Genomic DNA, 26293 nt, shown 5'->3' on the forward strand with positions numbered 1-26293 from the left:
AAAAAAAATCTGATACTGCACACTTCTTATCCTAAGAACATGAAGCACCACATTCCTTCCAAACCATATTATAAGGAACTGTATTTTAACTGCTTGGACTTCTGTATTTGAAGTGAAAGTCCTATATTTACTTCCCTTCACTTATCTTGAATAGTTGTGTTGATAATATTTGCTGCCTTTGCCCTTAGGATGGCTATCATCTAGTGATAAGTGAAGTCATCCACTCATGGTTTATGAGTTTTATGTTTATGGAATCTTGGTACCTATCAGAAAAGTGGTTTGGTAAAAAAACATAGTTTGCAGAGAAGAAAAACAAATTATTTCTGACAGCACAAACTGTTCCATTGAAATATCTGTAAACGTGTATGAAAACTTGAATGAAAATTGTGTCTCCACCCTTCCTTTTGCGGCATTACACGCATTGCTACTGTGCCTCCAAAAAGGCCACTGCGTAACGCAAGACACTGAGCCAGTTCTCAAACTCTAATCCTTCCTCTGACATTAGCAATGTCCATAACTTAAAAAAAAATGTTTTTTCATATGAGCTTTTCCGCAAAATAGGGTAATTACACAGACTTTCATAATTTTGTATCTTCTGTTACATGCATGTTTAATATGCGTATTTTTATTACAATAGCAACACCTTTGTGTAAAGAAAGAAAAGTGCTTAAAATGTAACTTCAAATAATCTAAAAATTGGCAGATATTCTAACACTCTACATGCATAGGCAACCCCCATACTAAAACTATGTTCGGCAACGTCTCACTTCATTAGGGTGCTGGATTTCTAATCTGCGCTGGGTGTTCCTGCCACATATGATGTTCTAGCTCCTGGACCCTGGCCTTCTAATTGTCCATACTGCATGTACTTTACTTCATTACTGCACTGTGTTTTGGAATGATCCAGCTATTTAACTACAAGATGAAACCTGGGAGCAGCTCTACAGATCATTTCTTAATGATGCCTCCCACTGCACTATTCTTCCAACAGCACCTCAGCAGGACATGTTCCTTCATACAACTCCCACACATTTCCACCTTTTCAGACAGTCTGGCCTACCCAAGAGAGAAAAGCAGCACACAAGTCCCCCTACCCATGCCCTTACACAGGCCCAACAGTCCCACAGGGACCTGGGCCAAGTGCTTCCACCACCGACAGAAACCACACCATGCTGTTGGCCCATAGGCCAGCTTTGCGGGCAGGTGCCTTTTAGAAAAGGCAAAGTTATTGCTTCCTCAGTACGACTTGAAGGGAAAAATTCATTTTTTGATACAGAGACAGAAAATGCAGACAGTCCTTTGGACCTCTCTTCACATTGTTTCCTTCTAGTAATACTCGTCTGTTGACCCTTGGACTGGATTTAGGCCATCACAGTCCCAAAGAATATACAGAACATTTTTTTATGTTTATAAAAAGACTGGCCCAGTGTCTCCAAGGCTATTACTAAGGTTAGCAGGAGAGATGATAGCATCAGCAATAATAAATTAGTAGTGGTAAAACACAGCCTACTTAAGGAACAACAAGAATCAAAAGGAAGCTGGCCAGAAGGGTGGCAAACCTTTCAGATTTTCTCAAACTTGTCAATGATTAAACAAACACATTACCTTGACTGGGAGGACAAAATTACTAAATCTCTAACACTAATACACTGTGTCTTGTTTCCTGTGGACTGTCAGAGTAGGTGATCCTACTGGTTTCTTCCTGCCTTACAATTTATGAATCAGAAGAAGGAAACACATGATGGTTAAAAGGTATAAATTTATAGATAATGCTGAATGCTTAGGTCTGACCTACACAAACAATTTGCATATTTAATAAAATAACTTAGTATATTCATATACTCTAGTATGTTTTGTATTTCCTTTGAAACATTTCCTTTACAGAAAAGAAAAAACAAATTTTAAATCAGTTCGCTGTTCTAAGATTTGAGGAAGACGTATAAAAAAATGTGAAGAAACTTAATTTTCAAACTTGAAAAAATTTTTGCAACTTTTTCCACCAATAGGAATCAAAGCCTTGTAAAAGATAACATTCTGACATCTGGCAAGACAGAATAGCACATGCTAGACACCGTCAAGCAAGAAGGAAAAACTAGACAGAAGCGTATTTCCCAACACAACTCATGTTCTCTCATTAGTCATAGGTCACAGATGGGGAGCAGATGCCTCCAAACACAACAGTTCAATCATCAAAACATGGCAGAAGGGCCAGGGAAGAAGTCAAATCACCAAGCCTCAGGTAAGGGGAAAAAAAAAACCAACAAAACAAAACACAGCAACCCCCCCCACACACACACAAAAAAAAACCCCCAAGCCATGTACAAGCTTCCTTACAAAATGTGTTACATATTTTCTTTGTGCATTATGAGGGGGAAGCAAAAGGAAGATGTTCTGGTAAGACTTGATGGTACAGTGAACTAACATAATCATCCTTATGCGTGGGTTGTTTGTAGACAAGGTGAATAGAGCATATTGGACTTGTCTGACTGCCTTTGCTTCTACTATTACAGCACTTATGAAAATTCCCTTGACATACCCATGCATAAGAACAAGCTAGACAGGCCTAGACTCACTGAAAAAGCAAATTTGTAAACCTAATATACGCAATGTACTTTTTATTAGCAAACTCCGAGGTTTAACAATATTACCACAAAGGATATTAGTTAATTATGACTTCTTACTGAACAGCATTGTCAGATGAATGAGTTAACATTCAAGCATCCTCCTTCCAGTTTCCATAAAAGGGAATAAAAAAAGCTATGTGTTGATTTATATTATGAAAACTGTCCTGACAAATTCTGGTAAACACCAAGGCACCCGTCAGTAGAAACATAAGTCTAATTTATTCTTGTCATCAGTATCTAACTTCTATTTCACCACAGACTGGATTATTATGTTTATGTTTGAACTACATTAAATCTGTAAGGATATATAAATCAACTAAAAATTCTGATAAAGATTTTTGCCTTCTCTCAGTAAATATGGACTGTAATCAACAGGAAACATCCATGACTGAAGGTAGAATTTCACTCTAGATCGCTAGGCTCATGGATTTTAAGCTATATTTTAACCTAGCTCATCCAAGAAGTGATAATACCAGTTGCCCAAAGAGAATTTTAAGAATAAGATTAATTTAAATTAGAAGCTGGTTCATTATACTCAGATTTATCAAACTACTGTACTCATCTTCCCTATAACAACTTCAGGATTTAAATCTGATGCCTAAAAGCACCATATTTAAATGTGTTTCAGAAACAAAGTACATGCTTCTTACAGAAATCCATCTCTGATGAATAGCTTTAATAAAACAAATAAATCCTCCAATAAACTCCTCTTTTCCAGGTACACATCAAAAAAGGGAAAGGGTCAAAAAACCCCTGCAGGTTGTTCCACATGTGCAAATCTGTCTCTTGTGACAAGTGGGATTCTGTTCAACAGCCTGTGCTTAAATCTTGTACAGGATGGGGGCCCAGCAGCCCAGAGAGAGAACACTGACTATGCAGTGTTCCTAAATGCATGCAGGAAAAGTCTGAAGCAGCAGCGGAGGACAGTTATGAACATCTTGAGTGCTACTTAAAACAGTCAGAGATAGCAAGTACCAGCATTCAAACAAAGTAACTTCTAATTTATTAGTCCTCTTAAGTTAAGCTCCAGACGAAACTGATATCCACAGAATTACCTCCCACCACCCTCCCCAAAAAAATTATTATGAAGTGAATCCTTCCCCTATTTCTTAAGGGAAAAAGAGATAGATATAATGGTATTTCACAATGTAAAAAATGCTATACTAGTTTGAATTAGTCAAGTTCAACAAATTCAAAGAAATAAACCAGATTCTTCCAGTGGCGGAACAGAACCAAGAGTCTTGTTCAGTTTGGGAAGACAAGCCACATTTTCCAGAAACAAGGTTATAAATGGCTGCACTTTGGGAATTTTCAAAAGCTATAGTACGAATGCACACTATAAACAGTATACATGCCCTCATAGATGGAAAAGCATCTATCCTATTTATGCTAGATGTGCCTTTGAATAAATCCCAAGTAAGAAATAGAAGTTTTTTCTGATTGTTGAACTGACCTTATAGTATCAGTCTCACTCACCTTCTTAACAAGTATTATTTTATACCTACTGCTTAAGTATTTACACATACAAATGTCTGTGCAGCCTTGTGTGTATTTATTTACACTCTGTACAGGTGTATACTTATATACTGATACATATGAAGATAAACAAAAGATATTGATAACATTTTCTCTGCAACACTGCAACAGCTAAGTTTACATTCATGCAAGTCCCCTTAAAACAAAAAATAGGAATTTTGTTAGACATTAATAAATGTTCAGACTGATGTATTCCCTTATTGACACACACAAAAGAAACAGAGTATATTTTACAACCATCTAACTGCCTTGAGAGAAATAATGTTTTTTAAACTCTGCAACACAATATTATGATCAAGCACCAGGAGGACTGATGGTATATAAATTTATATTAAACTAAATTATTTCAACACATAACACTTCACATTATTATTTGTTTCAACAAATTAAGGAGCATGAGGAATGGGACTTCTTCAGTAATCAACACCCTTGACTTTACATAGGGCTACCTTAGTCTACCCACCATTAACACCGATTTTTAAAATTGCTTACATAAACTAATTTTTAAAATAAAACTGAATATATGTATCCTTGATTTCCCCATAATTTAATTACACGTTAACAACGATGTTTTAAACCAGTCTAGTTAGGAAAGACAGACACTTTGATCACATATAAATAGCCATTCCCCTACCAGTAAGTAGTGCCTCATTTGACATCACCTTCACAGAATTATGGAATTTAACACTTATGATGGAAGAGAAAAAAAAAATTCCACTAGTGGGTAACCTTTTAAAAATTTTCTCTAACATATGATTTTAAACCTAGGTTAAAGACAAATGATAGAGATCAAAAGCAGGCTATTACATGCTAGAACATCTACATAACTACTGCATATGCAGAAAAAAGAACGGATGGGATAAGGAAGTTGCTGCAGTTTTTACTTTCTAATCGCCAAACTGAACATGCCAGTATTTCATGGGAATAACAGATCTACTTACAGTAATAATTATAATCTTTCAAGAACAATAGAGCATGACGGTTTTCCTTATTCCTAAACAATTATTTAGGGAAGACCATTGCTAACTGAAAGAAAGGGCGAAAAAGCTGGTATATTTATTCTGGCATAACCCCAATATTTTTGTACACATCTGTCAGTGGCAGGAATACCAGTAATATGCAAGATTGTAGTTCTTAAATCTCTATTGGGTAGGTCAATCTGGGAACTGTTCTGGTTTACAGTACTTCTGAGATATTGTTTATATTTGCTGGGAACCATGCCAAAAGGAGTTTTCTAGTTCACTACTATTCAATTTGGTTTGAGCATCTTAAATAAAACCACAGAACTGATCTACCATGAGATTTAAGGCTGCACTGGAAGTGTTTTGGTTTGGTTTTTAGTTTTTTTGTTGGTGGTGCTGTGTTGTTGTTTGGTTTTTTGGTGTTTTGTGTGGGGTTTTTTTGCTTTATTCAGGTGGAAGAAATCTAATAGTAATATGTATCAATAGTACATAGAATATGCACTGGTACAAAAAAATGGCTTGAAACATTAGTGTTGAGAATAATGTGGTCTCAGAAATGGATAGAAAAATGACAAGTATATTAGGTGAGTGATCTCCTTAAATGTCTCTACCAACGTACATTTAAGTCACACGAAAAATAAAGTCAAATAACCATGCAGTAAAACCCCAAATCAACTGAAATTCACAGTCCACTATATGACACTTACATATTATGCCTAGACACATTTTTATCTATTAATACTATATATTCTTCTGGGGGGGGGTTAAAATTTCACAATTGCTGCCGTTAGTGAATTTGCAAAGGTTCAGAGGCAAAAATCCTCTGAAAGGTTCCCAAGAGAAAATCCAGGAGCCATCACTGAATATGACACACCTGTTGAATAAGGCTGAATCAAAGACAAATGAACTTTGGTTTTCCTCAGTTTGGGAAACACAGTATGGCACATACTTATCTGTCCTGGTGCCATCACAGTGTTCCTTCCAATCTACCTCCCACTAAACCTTTTTCTAATGGCATGTAACATGATATCCTGATCCAGGTCTACAGCCTGCAGATAATGTGGTGATATACACAGAAATGCATGCAATGTTAAACAGTTTTACTCCATTATCAGCGTGACACATTTAATAAGCTTCATTTAAAATGTTCTGAATCAGTTAGCAGTATCTTCATACTCTAAACACAGTAGCTCAAAATATTGAACGGTTTCATGTCTCATAATTAACTAAATCATTACCACTCATGTTTCCTACTTTGTAGGCCATGCACACTGACATGTGTAACAAATTCACGGGGCACCTACCCTGAAATCCACTTACCTCACCACCATTTCCAGCTTTGACAAAGAACTACCAGACGCGAGCCCGTCAATCAGCATATGCAGCCACAGAAGTAGGTGCATAGCTTATAAGCTTGAAGCTCTCTGACAGAAGGTGCAGAAGAGGTGGTAACTATTAACCACTGCATCAGTGAGCTCCTGTGTGCTTAAAAATTACGTTTGAGACGGATCAGTAAACTTCTAATACAGCAAGAACTGTAATGGCTCTGCAGAACATCAACAGCAGATGTAAGCCAAGCGGAGTGGGAGGAGTGAATCTGTGTAATGTGCCCACATCATGTGATGTATCCCAACAACTACAGCTCATGGAGGGATGTCTGGACTACTGTCCTCTTTGATTCCCTGGGTAAGAAAGGCTAAGACTGTCTCCTACTGTGCAACAGCAGACATGAACGACGGCGGGGGGGGGGGGGGGGGGGGGGGGGGGGGGAGAAAAATTACAGCTTATTTCAGCACATTCCAGCACTTTCCTAAGCTTCTTTTTTATTTTGCTCTTATTTCAGCTTTCCTCAAGTTTTCTACAGTACGATGTTTTGGTTAAATCCTAAAGATCTTGACTGAATTCTAACAAAATAGCATTTTTTTTCAGAGTAAAAACTAAGCAAAAGACAGGAATATGATCAGACGAATCCTCACCACTGGCTGAAGCTAAGAAACAATGATGGCTCATTGGAGAAGACTAATCATTGCCAACATTCAGATTGTAAGCAGAACCTGAAATACATTAATTGCTTCAACAAAGAGGTTGGCCCAAGTAAATGAACAACACATTCACTTCGAAGGTGAGACTGTGAGACTATGGCCCTAACACATAGCCCTTACTGTGAATAAAAGGAAATACAATTACCAAGATACACAAACACTTCACTATGTAGCACAGAAAACAGTGGGATCATTAGCCCAACAGATTAACTTCTAAGAAAACATATTCAATGACAATGTGTTTTAAAAGCACAGATAGCTTGCATATCCTTCCACTAAACTTATTCAACATCTCTTAGGGTAATAGCTCCCTCTCAGTAGCATGTAGGCATTAAGGTGAAGAGGGTTGAAAGCTAAGCTCTTCAAATCACCATCATCCAAAATGTCGATTAACAACCACACAAATGCATCAAAATGCAATCCTTTTTTAACTTTTAACTGATGTTTACTTGTATGTAACAAAAGTAAAACAACTCAAGTTGGAGCACTGACAGATTCAGCTGCCATCAACACAGTTATGCTTCATTTCTGTGGCTGCTTTTATGTCTTTAAGTGTGCTTGGTTTTATTATGTCACCAACAGGACCACTTTTAACACCTATTATTAAATAAAACAATCCATTTATAGTATACTTACACATAATACTATGTTGACAAAGGGAAATACCAAGATCTATACATGAACCAATAGCAGGAGTTTACATCACAAGTTTAAAATCTCTGCATCTACTCAAACTACCAACTCAGAGAGGTTCAAAAAGCCTGCTCAGCATGTTCCAGGAAGCATGCTGCCCAAAACTAATAAAACTACAAGACAGTTTGACAACTCTATTCTCTTAAGTTTCCAATAAAAGTTATAATTTTCTTTTGTTTTTGATGTTTCAGAAATGGTTATGAACTGTTAGAAATATGAATTATTACTTGATGATCGATTAATGTTTTAATCCTGTATCAGGAATGTCTCAATACCACTTCAGTGACTGTACACAACTAACATGAAGTTTCAACACAAATCATGCAGGAGTCTACTTTGGCTGAGAAGCAACTGGGCAAGCATTCATAATTCCATGCCTTTAGAAAAAAAACAAACAAACCAAAACAAAAAAAACCCCACTCTGACTTAAAGGAAGAAGGAGTGTAATAACATTGTTTCAGTGCAACTACCACAAAGAAGCAAGAGAAAAGCACACACACAAAGAATCACTGGCTTGTGGGTTTTGTAGAAGATACACAGAGAAGGTCAGAGACAGAAGAGAGAAGGTGGCAGAAGAGTACTAAATACATAGTATAGAATTAAATAGTAAGTACGTAGTAATTTTTCCATATGAAAAAAGTGTGTGTGTGCACATCTTTCTGCATATAAATCTACACATCGATCTATATAAATCAATGTATACACATACACAGAGACTCTCCCTAGTTCCCTACTCCAGACAATGCCATTTCAGGCAGGAACCCGAAGTTGGTATTATGAAGGGTCCACACACCTACAGCAATAGAAAAGGATGTTAACACATGGTGGTATACAAGTTTCTTTTCTGTAAAGCCGGATGGTGTTATCCATGTCGTTTATAGGCTCAGCGATTTGAATACCAAATGCCTCCAATTTACAATTGAAGAGAATTTTGCTACCCACCAGTCCTGAAAACCCACTCTGTGACTTGAAAGTTTGGTTGGGTTATTTCTTGTTTAGGTATCACTTCTAGAAAGAGCTGCTGCAATTGAAATTCAGCTAAGTCTACTGTTAGAAAACAGAAGTAAAAAAAATATCTTAAAGGTTTCAGTTAGCAAATAAGATCATAAACTAAGTTTTATGTCCATTTTATAGCTTAGCTGCCAGGCTCAACACTGCAAACTGAAGGAGAGTAGACTATCTTTTCATTCTTTACTTCTTAGAACCTCAACAAAGAGAAATAAATGCCTACATCAAGTAAATCTGTACAAAGAAACAAAATTCTTAGTACTAGCAGTCAATTCTCATTATCCCAAGTGTCAAGAAAGTAGGATAGTGCTCATAGAAAGGATAGGGCCTAGCAGGCCACAAGAATTCTAGTAGTATAGGTAAAAGTAACTGAACAGGCAAAAGGAACATACCTAAGAGGCAAAAATGACAAACCAAAACATCGAATTAATACACTCACGTTGGCAAGGAGTCCCGAAGCCAACTGTGGATACAACCAGAAATAACAATGAATATCCCTTGTAAAGTTTCCATGAAGCACCAAGTCCTGTCATTAGCTTTACAGCAGTGTCACAGGTAGTGTTACTACTAAGAAAAAAACTCTCTTGAATCAGTGGATCCAAAACTTTGCTTAAGCACAGCCAGGAGATTCACATCGCAGGAACTAGACTCCCTTCAAGCCTACCCATAACCTGCTCTTTGGTCCTCTAAAATGCCTGGAAAACTATGCAAAACGTGAGTGGCTACCACTACCCAGCAGCAGTCTTTAAATAAGGAAGGCATCCCGTGGCAAGTAAGCAGCTATTCTTCCAGTCCTTTCATGTAACAGTTGGGTCTATGGCTGGCTGTGAGCCTGTGAAGACAGTCCAAGTGAGACACAGCTCAGAACCTGTATACCCAGGTGGTACCTCAATTTACCCAAGCCATGTTCTGCAGCAGAACTAGGAGAATTTGCACTGTCCCTATTGTTTTTATTTCTTCTGACTGTTTAATCATTCTGGGATCTATCATTTACATTAGTAGATTAATAGGGGTATAGGGGTGCAGGGGCAGGTCCACCTTTAAGAAGAGAGCTGAAGTAGTAGGCCCGTCAGCCTTCCCCTGGAGATGGTAACACAACAGACACTGAGCCTCCCATCCAGATAAGAGGACCAGCCTGAGAAAGGAGGGCATCTGTGCCCATTAAGAGTAAGCATCCTTGAAATTCCACTGATGGCTTTTTAGTTTCACAATGCTGTGACACACTGATTTTGCTACAGAGAGGTGATTAAATACCCCTGTAACACATAAAACACAACTGCATATATGACATGTACTATTCATTGATACACCATGTATGTGATAGGCTGAGACAGTATTCAATGCTGTTTTAAAAATTCTTTCAAATATTTCAGCAAATCCAGTACAGTATTAAATGTGTTTGAAAATCAGGAATGCATCCAAGTATTAAAAAAACAAAACCTGAACCCTGCAAGTGGTACACATATTTTTCATGTGTCTTGTGAAGCATACCAAGTCTCTCTCCTTGACCTGCCATGCAGGCATACGCTTTACAAAAGTTATTTTTAGGTCTTCACATAGGTGCAAACCTACTTAAATAAGAAAAGTGAAGACAATTTGAAAAAGCCCCAGCATGTTCCCCTCTTTCAACAGACACCTCTGCAGCAGGAAAATGTACAAGGCCTATTTGGACACTCAGTTGATGCTGTATAAGAGTAAAATATTATTTGCAAGAGAGATAATAATTAATTATAAAATAACTCAGCATCTACTGCTACCTCAAGTCAGACACATAAAGAATAGGTATACACTGAAGGAACAGTTTTGCATTCATGTGAAGCAGGCCACTGGATTTTCCTATTTTAACTTTCTGATGTTCAACAGACATTTTTTCCTTTTGAAAAATATCAGTACATGATTACTTAAGGCTTAGGAACAGCCAGCTCTGCTAAGCCTCTATCCTGCTTGCTTTCTGCCAGCTTTTCAGCCAGCAAGAGAAGAAACATTTCGCACATGTTCTCCAAGGAAAATACGTAAGTTAATACTTAAGGCAGTTTCACAGACAGAAGCATCTAGTAATTTAACACCACCACCGTATGTCTCAGAACAGCATATGGGGTACTAGTGAACACAGTTACAAACCTCTATGAACTCTTAATGGTCCTTGTGATAAAGCCATACACTTAACGGCAAGGGATACCACGGCACAAGAATGACCAAGGTGTCAAAGCCTGTCAGTCTTCTGTCCGTTGATGGCCCAACCCTTTAACTGTTACTTAGCATTTACTGTTTCCAAACCCTTTTTACCCTTCTGACAACAACGACAACGCTACAAAATTAAAAGGCCACTCCTGTATTAATAAACGTCAGCTAGCCTGCCTAAAAAAGCAGTTACACAAACCTGTCTCTTTAAGAACACCGAACAAAGTAAGCTATCCTGAGTTGTCCATATAAAGTATATCTGCTCCGGATAAAAGGTCAGATATTTGAAAGCAAGCTGAAAGTGTCTTTAAGAAAAAAGAAAAGGAGGGAGGGTGGAAGAACGGGAGAAAACACAACATCGCGTAAGAGGAGGCAGAGCGACAAGGAGACTTCGGTTTAAGTGAATGCCAAACCAGGAGAACCCCAGCGGGCTGGCAGACGAGTCCCGCAGCCCTCGCGGTCCGAGACGGGGAGAAGCCAAGCGGCCGAGAGCCCCGCCGGCGACCAGGAAGTCCGGCGGCCCGGGGCCGCGCCGCTCACCTGGCGGCGGCAGCCGCCCCCGCCCGGCCCACCCTGCGGCCCCCGGCCCGCCCTGCGCCCCCCGGCCCGCCGCCTTACCTCTGCGTCCGGCGGAGGCGGGTGCCGCTCCTCAGGTGGGGCAGAGTGAAGTTCGAAAGGAGCATCCAAAAATTTGGGTCTGACATATCCATTTCCCTACCTTCGCGTCCCTAATGACTCGGTGCCATACTACGGGGAGGAGGAAAGGACAGAGCTCCCGGGAGACTCCGGGCGGGCCGGACGCAGCCGGCCTCCGGGCTGCGGGAGTGGACAACTGCCGCTCGGGCCGGCAGCAACTTTCCCGTGAGGCCCCGCCCCGGCCCCGCCCCGGCAGCGACCATTCGCGCCCGCGCGGGGGTGGCCCCGCAAGAGCCTCGCGCTCCGCCGCCGTTACCGGTTCCCGGGGGTCCCGCGGGTTCGGGGCCCTCTTTAAATGTACATCGTTGCCATTACGTCGTGACTACCCCGGGAGAACTGACAGTACAGGTAGTTAATTACTGTTTTTCACGTCGGCTGCCTGCCACTCCAGCCACTGGGCCTTTGTCACAGAGAGCCGGGACACCCGCCTCCATTAGCAGCTATCTCATTTCAGAAAGCTACCCCGAAACACAGGCCTGCATTGAAGGGTACAGAAAGGCTTTGAGTACCTTTTCCACTCAAAGCAGTGACCTAATCCTTCAGGTACTTGGAGTCATTTCCTCCTCCCTTTGCTTTACTTTCTTCCTTTGCTTCTCGTCCCCCAGCTGCCTCCCAACTCAGCTGGTTTATTTCTTGACTTTCTTTTCCCCCCTCCCATAATTCCACATTCGCTTCTCATTTTAGCCCCATGTGTGCTAGCTGGCGTCCTCGGTCTCTTCACTCCTAATTCCAGCACCACCCTCCACAGCTCTATCTAGACTAGCGTTTTTCTTCCCATTTCTGCAGTAGACAAAGAAAAGTGTTTCTAAAATTACTACTGTACTGCATTGTCATTCAGTAATGCCAAACTCCAGCTGTTGGAAGCAATGGTGGTCAGGTATAGAAAAACACTTATTGTGGCTTCAAAATACTATGAGGTTGTTCTTTTAACATACTTAAAATTTCCCTTTGCCTTTTTGTTTCTCTAAGGGTCACATTTAAGAGACTTGGTCACACTGCAAGTTTTGTGCTGGAATTGTCATCTCAACATTGCTGGAGCTGTGTTTTAGAAAAACACTAACTACTGTGATAATGCAGTGCTGCCTGCTATCTGAGAGAAATTGTGTAGCACTGTGGTCAAATCACCCAAGACTGCAACAGTAGGAGGAAAATCATGGGAAACAAAGAAAAATCTGATGTAAATACAGACTAGTCTATTGCTTGGGTGAAAGAAAACTCGTGGCACAGGATGCTGCAGAGCAGAGTTGGAAGGGCTCACATGACACTCGGGGTGAGACAGCTCTCGGCATACCAGCTCGGGACGTAACACGGCATTGCAATGTTAGCCCTCATTCTGAAAAGCCTCTAGGAATACACATTGCTAAGGAGACACTAGTGTCCTCTAACAAACTAAAACATGTTTATTATGGGGGTGTAGAGGAACATTTTATTGGGATAGTTATACAAGTCACAGGTCAAACTTTATCTTATTCAGGAAATGGGTTTAGACAGGCGTTTAATAAGGTGTTCACGCAGCAGTTACCATGAAAGGCCTTAGTACAAATCCCCAGCAGACAGCATTTGCTGACACGCTGCTGTAAACAAGTCAGTTGAACACTGATCAAACACAAAAGAATCATCTAACACTTCTCTAAAGATGTCTTAATTTTAGCAGAGACCAGTTGCATGTGAGAAGAATGGGAAACAGCCCCATCCAGGTCTCAGGTCAGATTTTCTTCTCCAAGTAAAGCTGAAATAGCAGCAGAAGGTGGTGTTCAGGCCAACCTCCGCCTGTGCCCCTCTCATGAGGGCTCAGCAGGAGGTTGCTTCCCAGCCAGCCTGCATGTCTGTGCTTTTTATACCCCTCCATTAGGACAGAGAAGTAGTATTCGCATCCACTCTAACAGAAGACTTCTCATCCATTTCTTTTCGCTTTGAGGCATGCTTGCCCATACTGAGTGTGAAGTTTGAAAGGTTCATGTGAAGGCAGGCATTGCTGGCAACCCTGCTTTCTTAAAACTTCTTAAGAAGGAAATTCCCCAATCTCTACATAAGCACCAAAAAGCATCTCCTCCTCCACATGCGCTACTACCTCATCTTCTCTGCTATGCACACAAGTTTTTGCCTGTAATCAGCATGTTTGGAGAAAGAGCTATACATAATCATGAAACCAAGGAACTGCGTTGTGAACAGCACTGGCTAAAGAATAAAAACAAAGTATTCTACCTATCATACAGGAAAAGTTTCAGTGTCGTCATCACCCTACAAGCTCTCCCCTCTCCTCATCCTTCCTAAAAGGCAGTTAAAGGAGGACCTTCCCTCTCCAAGTAACAAAAGCAGTTCAGTTTCCATAACTCAGCCAAAGACACCATGTGTGGGTGATAATGGAACATGGAGGCCAAAACTTATTCCCTATCAATGTCAAAAATTAGCAGTCTTTTCTCCTGCAAGGCCACGCTGCAATTCAGCTCATGATTTCTTTGTGAAAATCTCTACCACTTTATCAACAATGATAAGAAGCCTCTGATTTTGAAACATACCCTAAAAACTTTCAAAAATGAAGCAAGGCTAGTCTATCGTACCCGCCTGATAAAAGATGAATGTTGCTCTGATGAAAAATTAGTTTAATCCTTCTATGTACAGCGAGAGAGATGATTATACCCAAAGCCATTACACAGACCTGTGTACGGCAATATACATTTCATAATCTGGCAAGTTTGATTTTTGAAAAGCAGAAAGGAATGAAGAAATTCTAGGTAAAAGTTTCTGTCTATTTATATAGCAACAGAGGGTATGATAATCAGATCAGAGTGCTGTTCCACGTTCAATGCTGAACATTGTTCACTTCAAATTGTGGCTTCTCATGGTCAAACCCCTTGCAATTCCATTTCTAGACCCTGCACAGGCTATCACAAGCAATGGCTCCCCAAGTTACGTGACTCGTGGATTCAAGTGTAGCTTCACCATAGCTGTCTGCACACAATTAGATACACACACACTCCTGCTAACTAGTCAGGCTCTTTCTAACACATAGCCTTGAAAGAAAGGAGACTGAGTAATTATTTTTCTGAAGTGCTTGGTGGACATACACATACTAAGACTCTACAGAGACTTTGACAAAAGAATGGAAATGAAGGGAGGAGTTGTGAGAAGTCCAGCAGACTCCCACAACAACCTTAAACGAATTAATATGCTTCATAAAGGGAAACAAAGGCCTTATCCTTAAAAGTACAACATGTAAATGATGGTAAAGACTTTGTAATGCCTGTCAATAAACAGCATAGCTTCCAAAGTGGTGCCTGTAGTCTGTGACTTTCCATGCCACAGAAATGCCTGATTTCAAACCAAACATCTCAAGGGAGAATGAGGTTTTGTGAGCTAATTAAGCGGGTACTACACGGCTGCTACCTTCTCTCCCAATTTAGTGAGCTGAATCAGCTCAGTGAGGGACAGCCCAGGACCAGGCCTAGTACAAGGGAAGCAGATGGAGTGAATGATCAGGCAGAGAGGCAGGAGCAGTGGTTATCCCTTAAATGGGACCCTCTCTCTCTCAATACTGGTAAGTGCTGCTTATCCTCTACAAACACAGGCTCAAGAGCCGGATTTAGTCTTGATTTGTAAGCCAGCACAATTTACTTCCCCCTGCCATACAGAACTGGACAAAAAAATTGAGCAATGCAGATGGTAGTGTTCCAAAATATGTAAACCCAAAATTATCAGCAGCAGTTCTACGGCATACTGATAAATGCGTATCTGACAATTAGATATATTTCCCTGCTACAAAACATCATTGATATCTTCAGCAACTGTAAGTAATTCTCCCGCAGCATCCAATTAAAAACACTGAATTCTGTAGTGGTCAAAAATAGAAATATAAAATACAACAGTTCAGAACCTGCAAACATGACCCTAACAGCATGTGTTGCTTAAGTTTTCAGTTATACAGCCAATCCCAAAACAACAAGCAGCTCAGGCAACTTCATCACTTAGGCAGTGCTTTACCATGTAACTTAGATGATGAGTTTTATTTATCACAAAGCATTACATATGGTAGCACGTAACAAAGCAGATGACAAGGATGATTAGGTTTTCCTTTTTATATTCACTTGAAGACAAAAACATCACTCAGGTCAGAAAAGGTGACTAATCTGCCCTTGCTTTGAAGAAAATGACATTTCCAAAAGCAAACTTGTAGAAGGCATCCTTAGAAGTCTCATTCAAAACATAAGCAAAAAAGATTTCAAAATGTCAACATTCACTTCCAGTAATTAATAGCAGTAAAAACTCTTCCCCAGAAACATTTTAATTATATAAACCTGATTAATGATATTAAGCACCACCATGAAGTACTTACAAAGTTGAACAGTGTATCTTTAAAACCAAAATGCAATACCAATAATAAATCAATATTTTTCACATAGTATTCCAATGCAAATGTTACCTAAAGTACCTTCTTCATGCTGATAATTACATTAATATGCATTGGAATTCTTCAAAACATATATGAAAATGTTCTGGAGTCACTGCCTGAAAGCATTATAAACTGCTCAAGTTTTACCAATTTTATAGCAAGATGTAGGCTGAAGGTAGTTCACCAGTGATAGAAGTGCTGTGACTAAAACTTGTTGCTTTGGGGGAGTCAGAAAGGCTTCAAGACAAGAAGCTCCTAAACAAATTTACGATGATGACATTTGACCTTAGAAAAGCAGATGTACAGAACCGTAAAGATAAGGAACTGCAGAGCAAACACTAAACCAGAACAGACTATCCCTCAAGGACAGTATATACGTGATCTCAGAACTGAGTTTGCGCGAAAGCAGAAGTTAACTAGCGGACACAGTGAGGAAGAGTATGTCCTTCATCCAGAGACCCCTGACAACCACCTGGAGACACCAACAGGCATGCGCAAAGGACATTTGCATGAGTCCTCAGAAAAGTTAGTGAATATGTATATCTTTTCTCGGGAAAACTAATGAAAATGTATGTAAAGCTTGTATAAGCTATGCCGCTAACACTGTGCGGGCACGCATATGAGGAGGAGCGATCCCCTGTGCATCCAGTGCTGCAATAAAGAATACCTGCTTAAAAGTTGTTCAGACTATTGAGTCCTGATTTTGGCTTTTCATGGCATCACCAGCAACAGTACTGATAATAAAGAGTTCTCAAAGATGCTACGGCTAGTAAAATCCTAATACCATAGGCCTCATCCTTAATAAGGAGCATAAATTTGTGAAGTGTTGAAGAAAAAAAATGGTTGTCTTAATGGATCTTTTCTGTTTTTGTGGGAAAGGAAAATTATGCAATCACATGTTCTAGGAACAAGAAAAGCTTCTCATTCCATCCTGGGAAGGATGTTAGATTAGAACTGAGTTTGCAGATGGGTTGAGCGGAGTTGTTTTTTGTTTAGTTGAGCCTTTTTAGTCAGGTACTTATTAGTGAAAGAGTGAGATAGGAACTGGCTACGTCACTCATTCAATTATTGCTGTGTTCAAAGCTTCTTGGAATATCTGGAATTTCTACAACAGTGAAACTGAGCTGTCATGCCACAGCACTCCTTTAAAAGGACAAACAGGATACTAGCTGCCATCAGGAATGAATTCAGATTTGGTAACATACTTAATGTCACTAAACACATAAAACAGTCTGCCCAAACAGATCTTGTTTCAAATGAGTTTTCAAGTCTGGTCAATAAACATCTCAGTCGACAATACATTCGGACATTTGTAATATATTCAACCCATCTCCTCACAATGTTTTAATAACTTAAGTAGCACAACACAAAAAATTATGCATGATAGAGGAAACATTAAAACTCACCAACAGATTTGAAAAAGCAACTATACCTTAAATGTTTCTAGTGGACATAATAGGGTTTTGTTCTTTGTTTAATACAATTCAATACTGCTACCAGTGATCCGGGAAAAAATATAATGACCTTTCTAGCAAACAACATAGAAGAGGTAAATAACAACAGGAACAAGACAGTTTACCACTGGATAAAGCAGCCTGGTTTGAACAACACTCATTCTACTCTTGCTAGACATGAAGGCTATCAGAGCACTCCCCGCCTCCCCCCTCCACCGACATAATATATAGCAAGATTCTGGAAAGCAGGAACAGCGCAAAGAATTTAGGTACTGTCAGAGATAAACAGCTAAATAGGAGCTCTTAACATGATGGTATAGCTAAAAGAATAAACGTGCCTCAGATCTACAAGCAGGAAAATCTCTCATGGGAGTAAGGAGGTGATACAATTGAGCATTGATGAGCTAAAACACAGTTAGTTGTGGCATTTCCCAAAGGTTGCGGGAAAGTCAGGATGAGTTCAAGAAAAAAAATTATAATTAAATCTGAACTACAGTGTGCAAGTTGAAAAGCTTATTTTATTCCATTTAGCCAAGGCTAACAGAGGACCTTGGTTGTTCAATGTGTGTATCCCCAGCAGGAAGATATTTCTGGGAAGAGTAAGGTTGTAAGAATAGTGAACTCCATCCTGTCCCTCCCTCACACACAGCAGAGTTAGGGGTTCAAACTGCAGGAGGCAGACAAAATAGCAGTTTTTAACTATTTCACCTTACCCATTGTAACAGTGGATTTCCCATCACTGTAAATCTTACATGCCTTTCTACCTAAGAAAATAATCGCATTTCAAACAAAAGTTAGAGGATGGATAAAAAAAATAGTAGACAAGGCCTATTTTATATAGAAAGTTAAACTAGAAAATCTTGTTGGCTATTCAGTCTTTAAAATGTACTAAATAATTATTTTTATATTAGTCTTAATTACAATAATTGAAATCTTGCTCCCTCTAGTGGTTGATGTTGATGTTTATTACCTTCCCCCACTGACCTCACACGATTTTCACTGTGGGATGTACAGTGTAAGAATAAGCTGAAAAAATCACAGAAAGAAGTATTTTGTGGGTGTACAATGTATATCTGCCAAATTTCTACGTTTGCTTAGAACTGTTTATAAATACACGTAAACATTACTGCTCTAAACAGTTCTGAAGAAACGTGCAGAATTCAAATTAACCTCCCACTGGTCTGGTTTATTATAGCTCATTTAATATAAACACATTTAGGAAAAGCAATGGTCTCAGCATCTCTTCCCATTTCTGAAAGGTTCTGAATAGATGCACAATATTAATTGGAATTTAAATATATTATGTAGTGATCTCCATCAGGCATCGAAATTTGCATCCGACAACACTATTTTTAATCCAACATTTGTAGTGGAGTGAGCCAACCATGCTAACAACTATGCTACTTCTTTGCTCCAGTCCCAGAGATCACCTTCTCTTTTTGCGCTAATTTAGCAAACAGGCAGACTAATGAGAAAGTATAAAAAAAGAGCTACTTGCCATTTTTATCCCTGAATTTACATTTATCTTGTCAAGTAGAGAAATCATTAGTACAGTTCAGAAGTGCTACTGTATGTGATAAGCAACTTCATAAAGGGAGAGAAAACAAAAAACATCTGATAAAAATGTCACCATTTTCCAGGTAACATGGTGCTTGGACCTTGACTTCATTGAAACAAATGCCAGAGGGGGAAAACTGCCCCCATACTACATAGCTAGTATTAACTTATCCTGCTTTGTTTTATTTTGAGTGACATTTTACCAGCACTTAGCAGCATCCTAAGACTATCACACCATTTTTTCAAATCAATAATCAACCATTTTTGTGGCTGCAGTACCATTGGTGTAAATGCGACAGTAGATGTGTTGTTCAACAGATATGTAAAAAGCTGTAATGAAGTCTTCCATGGTTTTGGGCATTCATGCAAAGCATCATGCACTTAAGAGACTTATTTCATTGCACTGGCTCAGACCACTCTACATACTTAGACCTCCTTCTGACCTCATGCATCCAGCCATATCTTACCATGCATCTTTTAAAATAGACAGCAATAGCCTGTGTGACAAATGGCATTATCTTTAAGGGTCAAGGTAAAATTCCTAAATAATTTAAGATAATGTGGATACAATCGTTCTTCCAAAACAGTATGTACTTAGCTATTGTTATAAATTCTGCATCACAGCTGCAGTAAACTAAGACATATTTTTTGAGAAAAAAAAATCTTAATTGTAGAAAAACTTTTTTTAAAAACACTAGTTTCTAGATTTGTAAACTGTGAACTTAAAATTGTGTTCTTTAAAGTTCAAAACTAAATAATCCTGGTAGACTGTAAAACATTATATATAGCATATAATCTTTCTGTACCTTTTAAAGAGTAAAATATTCATATCAGACTTTTTTTACTAGAGGAAACATTGTTTAAAATAGAATCTGAAATACATCTGTAAAAAAGACTGCTCAGCATCTCTAAGTTTTGTGTGGTTTTGTTTTAATAACTTGTTAACATACAGAAAAGAAAATCCAAAACTCACTACCTTCAGAGGGAAGGGCAGTTAAGTGGATCATTTTGTCACACCACCACAGCATTCTGGTTAGGAAAATCCCAAACAACATACTCCTATGACAGGAATACTGGTCCTTATCAGAGCCATCTTCTCCTGTTCAGCTCTGCCTCTAGCCACCTCACTGCTGTACTTACCAACCAGAGTAACAGATGTTAAGGGGTTCTCTTCACAAAAGTCACATGAGCTAGGGAAAGAAATCAAGTTCAATTCCTGTTCAAGAGCACTCAACCCTTATAAGTTTGGGAAAGCTGCCCTATTGAGTTGTGACATCTCACATTTTTAAAACACCTTTTGGGGTGGGAAGTTTAATTGAGGTCAGCACAGTGAAGTACTCAAGCCTGTCAAAGTCTAAATAGATTGATTCTGGTGACACTGAATTTAAAAGCAGTTATTCAGTATAAAGGCTGTCTTCAGTGAGACAGAAAACTTCACCAGCTCTAATACTTACACACTGACTATCCTAAACTAATCACTCAATCAGCACAAGACCGATGGCTACAGATCCATTACAGGTTTCTGTCAGAGCAAGAAAATTAAATGCTCCTCCCCAACATTGGCTAGTCCTGTGTTTATTTCAGGTATTCTAAACACACACACGAACTTTATTTTCAAATCCTGATTTAAATCACGGTGAATAAAAATCAGGTGCTAGGAATTCAGAGCTTTACAGTATATATACACCCAAGTAGTTGCATTTCCTGAGCTTTTCCCTGCACTCATCTGGCTTCATGCTTCAGCTGATCTGTGTGATGGATCTGTTGTCAGCTGAACGGTGTGAGATGGAGCACCTCATGTGGTGCAAGCTGGCAAATTGGAACTCGGGATCATAAGAAGTTAAAAGGGGAAACATTATGCTTAAAAAAATATTAGGTGGACTGCCCGTTAACATTACCCTTGGTATTTCAAACAGTGAGCTGAGCACCGCAGGTTGATAACGTCCTTAAACCTCTTTATATGTCACCCTTAATGGTCTCCTACTCAAAAGGTTAAATAATAATAGTTCTGTTCCAGTGCACACCCCACAGTTTTAATCTGAATTTCTGAATATCCCTAATTACACTCAGCTCATAGTCTTATATCTGTGGGCTTTTCCAAACAGTTAGCTACCCTGTCCCTCAGATGGTGCTGCAGCTGAATAATCCGAACTGTACATGGAGATGATATGGTTCCTAAACAGAGCATCACTGGAAGCAGAAGAATAGACTATGCAGAAAGAAGGTAGTTTTACTGAAACAAAAGGGACAGCAAGCATCTAGAAGTACAAGACAGTAAAGATTATTTTAGTTATGCCTGTCAAAATGTGAGATAAAATTCTCAAAATGAAGGACAAAATACTAAAAATTATCTCATGGCTAAGGTGCCTGAGGGTCTAAAACCTAGGTGTTATCTAGTAATGTAATCTCCATTTGTGCTTCAGTTCTCCACCTGCAAAGCAAAGATGATAATGCCGTACTACTTCTTGGGAGTGCAGTGAAAATAATTCCAGAAACATTTGCATTAAATGCAAAAAAGGAGGGGGGGGAAAGGAATAGACAATAGCAGGGAGATCTTGTTCAGGTTGAGCACTCTACAGATTCACAGGTACTGAGTGATATCTACAATCCCCTGCTCCCTACAGGCAAAGGCTGTACAAACAGAAGTTGAGAGGGACTCAGATGAGTTAAGAAAGAGTCTTAAATGTCTCTCTCAAGCCCTCTCTCACACTATCAGGAAGAATGACAGGAATCAGGAAGGATGATATGACAGGTCACAGACTTCCACCTTCCACCCCCAAAGACAGGCAGACACATTTTGGTTTAGCTTTGTAGGACTGAAAGTACACTTCAGCATTCTGTAATATACAAACTACAGTCAGCACCTCAATCATCACCAACACTCAGTCAAACCCACGGTAAAACAAGGAGTGCAGGTTCATCATAACCCATGCTAGCTCCAGCATCCTGGAAAACTCTATCAGTCATAGTGGAAATGAGGGAATTAACTGCTCAGCTTTCAAACAGCAGTTCAAACCACTAAAAGCCCTCGTTTCACTGATAACAGACAACCTGATTATTCTATTCCTGTAATTGCAGAGGATGTTAGTTTATAGAAATATCAACATCCTATTACAAAAGGGACTTAAAAACATTTATCACTGCAAATATACATTCTTCATATATCAACAATTAAAAAAAAAAATCTCAATACCCCTTCACCATTCAATCAGCCTCTCCTTTGACCATCTCCAGTCAAGTCTGGACCCGGTTTACCATGGATTTTAATGAGCCTGGATTATCTGTGTAAAATTTTCTGTTTGCTTCTCTCAAATCAGCACACTAATTTACCTCAGTATTTTGAATTATTTTTTTTTTGTAGAGGGATTGGTTCTTTCAAAAACTATGCAACACTTCAATTCTGCAAAATTTACAAGAAACCACACTTAATATTGACAAAGAATTATCCCAACACATTCCACCAAAGGTATATAGCCTATTCGCCATCCTGCTCTTTCTTGACACCCACACTTGCACACATGTACATATGCACAGGAGACTATTTCATAGTCCAGTGGCAGACAGCACATGGAGAGCCTAAATGTCCTCCTGGCAAAGAAACCACAGTATGGAGATGAAGGAGGAGCATACCAGCCTGCTCATAATGAAAGAGACTAGCTTCAGCAGCTTTATATCTATAAAAGCACTTATCATGATCCCCTCCTCTCAGGTACTACAGTAATTTTTAGAGGATTTCCAGGTTTTACCAGCCTGGGAGGTCACAGAGCATTAACTGCCTTCTCACCAGCAGCATGTTTTCCAGTGAACTTGCCAACTACAGCAATCAGACTACAACTTCTAAAATATGACAAGAACTCCTTCCAGACTGTTGTGACTGTGGGTCCCACAGACATGCCTTTTATAGTTGTTTTGTTGTGTGGAAGTTTTGGGCCATTTCTGGTCATTGTTCACTTCTCAATCAAATTGCAGATTTGCCTTCCTGAGTAAGCAGCATCATGCCATCTCCCATCTGAGAACCCCTCTTGGAGTAATCCCCCTCTCAGCTCCTTCAAGGTACACATTTTCGCTGTAAGACACACTAACTTCTTGCTAAGTAGCCCTGAGGCTCTAAACTCCCATTGGCTTTGCTCCGCTGAAGTGTTATTGTGCTCGAGCTGCTAACTGCAATTCACGTCCTCTTTTCTAGCCCAAAAAGGACCTTGGTCCTGAAAAGCAGAAAAGCAGCCTTCATCACTCCTGGCATCAAGACAGGACAAGCCATGCTTTTGCTCTATGACAGCAGGTTTCTTACTGCTAGGAAGGAATTTTGCAGGCCTGGGTCATTCCCTCCCACAGTATGCAAAGCTAACAGTCAGTTTGCTGCAGACTATCCTGTGGATTTGAACACCTGACTGCTCTAGTATGAGCTCAGAAAGTCATATTGCTCATCAAAGCCAGACACCACAACATACACCCAAGATAATACAGTATGACATGAATACTGACATTGTTGTCATGCACCCACAGGGAACAATTACCATGTACCAACAAACACACTTGTGTTTGAAAGTAGGGTTACCAGGAGATGGAGACAAGGACATGTTCAGGTTAATGTCATCCCAACATGAGGCTCCTCAAAACCTACCTCCTGCTTCCTAGCACTACACTCTAGCCCAGGACTAGCTTCTAAGGCCTTCTAAGAAAACTGGCATCCCAGCACTTAGTGGAAACACTTCCTCAGATCTGCTCAGGACAACATTCACTACATTGGCTCTGGGACCATGCTGCGCATTTACAACAGACCAGCTGCACCTCATCTTATAGCAGAGGACGGAGTCACTGGGAGAGCTGATCAGTTTGCGCCCGAATCGTGCCACAAGCTGTCCTTCCCCCCCACAACTTGCAGGGGATTGCTCTCCTGTTTAAAGCCAAGAGGCTTTAATATTTTGCTCAATAGCTCAGGAGCAATGGCCATCACTCCCCTCAACAAACTATCCAAAACTGGCACCAGGGAAAGGGCTGCTAAGTCTCAAATACAGCATTGTGGTGACATTCTTCAGTCTTCCACAGCTGCAAGGCACTGTCTTTAGGAACCTACACGTGTACTTTTCTTCTGAAATGGTTAGTGGCAAGCAAAAGGAGCAACAAAGTACCTAAAAAACCAAAGGACTGAGAAGATTTCTGCTTGAGGCAGGGGGCTGGGTCTCCGGCTTCTTGATTCTTATTTACCACTTTGTTTCCAAAACATTCATTTTTAAGGTGTTTTAGAAATTGCAGCTGTGAAATTATCACTTTAATAGTATTCAAGAATAAGCGAACACCAAGGCAAGATACTTCCCCTAAGGGATCACCAACTTTCATTGCAAAGCCAATTCAGCCTGCACAACAGTGAAAAAGCATTGTGTACAGCAGAAATAATGAAGCCCTCAAAAAAAGGCCACTGCAGGGACAGCAGTGCCTTTCCAATACACAACAACTTCTGCATTCCCCACTTCAAGCTTTGAGAGCCTCAAAGCATTTCTTCTGCTGGAATTTTGTGTCGTAGGAAAGGCTGATGTATGCAGCACTAGTGTCTGTTCCGCACCTATTTTTATCAAGGTGTGATAAAATGATGCAGATGCAACATAATGCTGCAGCATTGGCACAGAGCAAGGTTAAGAAATTCCATCTCAAGAATGTAGCTGCAGGATTGTTTCTCTGGCAACTCATACAAGGATCAGCTGAAATTGGTCACTGTGCTGCACAAAGACTGCAGAATTCTGAATCTGGGATAACAGGAGTGCAATTACCTCAGGAGGTACCTCTCCTGGAAGAAGAGAGCCACTGACATGCATATCAGACTAAACCTGCAAAGAAAAGTAAAGAAGAACTGGGAGGCTAACCTAGCAGTTTCTCCATATCTGCAAGAATTGATTGGCAACAGAGTACAGACAGTAGTCCCATTTTGGACAATGAATGGACCTTGAATTCAAGATGTTTTAAACGCTTTCCTCTTAAATCAGATGAAGCAAATTATGAAGCCATACTACAGAAGTCTGAATTTTACTTGCAGGTTGAGACAACTGAGCCTGAGGCCATTTACAGTCATTTGACAAGCAAAGCCTCTAGGTCAACAGGTAGTCACCACAGTGACTAATGATTGCTGTTAGCAGGTAATTTGCATGTACATGAAACTCTGGTATGACAGCCAGGAAAAGACCAGACCCTCCATTTTCAAGTATATTTCAAGACCTGTCTAGAGTTATTTTCACATATACAATGTGGATCAGTTATTCAAATTTTAACCCCTCCCTGGCTTGGAGTGATTTCTTAACACCATACATGGAGTTCTCATGTCACCTAGTTTCTACACAGTCCCAAGCAGAGCTGCATGCTGTCCTTTCGCCCTTCCTCCAATTTCTGATTTAGATATGGCATATTTTTTGTATATATAACAAGCTTTCATTGTTTTTTGGGTTTTGGGTTTTTTTTTGTTTGGTTGTTTTTTTAAATTGAAAATGTGAAAAAAAATTTCTACAGAGGTCCTCTCTCCACATCTTATTTTCCTTTCACTCTTTCATCATTCAAACAAGGCATAGGGAATGTGATTAAAAACTTGGACCAGCTCTTTATTATGGTATCACCTATAACAGTTAAGACAAACCAAAATTTTACTCAAAGGTAAACAAAAATCTGCACAAAAAGTAATGACAGGTTTTGGTTTCAAAAGGGCACTATACCAGGTCATTTGTCCTGAAGAGCTGTATGGCAAAAAACATTCACAGATTAGCCAGGGAAGATTTAAACATTTTAGGTTTCAAAACTAAGTAATCTGAGCAGCCCATCAAATTACAGTAAAAATGAACACTAGGAGAGTACATGTCAGTGGAAAATACTTTCAGAAGACTTTCATTCTCTGCTTTAGAAAGTAGTAAAGCAGTTAAAGAAAACTCCATTCAGGTCATTCTTATGACTGTGCAGCCTTCAAAGATGTTAGAAAGACATTTTTTCAAACAGTATTTTGAATAAAAAAACCCGAACGCTCTTTACTGTCTCCAGACCTAGTGTTCCCATGTTACAGGACTACTCCACAATTACTGTCATTTGCAAACTCAAATTCATCTTACCTCTTCAAAGTGCTTAGACAGCCTAACCTACTAACTTCAAACTTTAACATTCAACAGTATACAAA

General features: G+C 39.6%; 1 protein-coding gene across 4 annotated transcripts in view; it reads right to left on the reverse strand.

The window, feature by feature from the left end:
* Nucleotides 1-26293, reverse strand: part of MAST4 (microtubule associated serine/threonine kinase family member 4) — a 309587-nt gene that overhangs the window by 99928 nt on the left and 183366 nt on the right. The window contains exon 1 of one of the 4 annotated variants that reach the window (XM_075078838.1): nt 11665-11909. The exons of the other annotated variants lie outside the window; for them this stretch is intronic. Within the exon in view, the coding sequence (XP_074934939.1) occupies nt 11665-11756 (92 nt within the window). The 5' untranslated portion in view covers nt 11757-11909. Of the gene's footprint in view, nt 1-11664; nt 11910-26293 lie in introns of those variants that run through there. 4 annotated transcript variants of the gene reach the window in all.

This window comes from Phalacrocorax aristotelis, chromosome Z (genome assembly GCF_949628215.1).
Source record: "Phalacrocorax aristotelis chromosome Z, bGulAri2.1, whole genome shotgun sequence".
NCBI classification, from domain to species: Eukaryota; Metazoa; Chordata; class Aves; order Suliformes; family Phalacrocoracidae; genus Phalacrocorax; species Phalacrocorax aristotelis.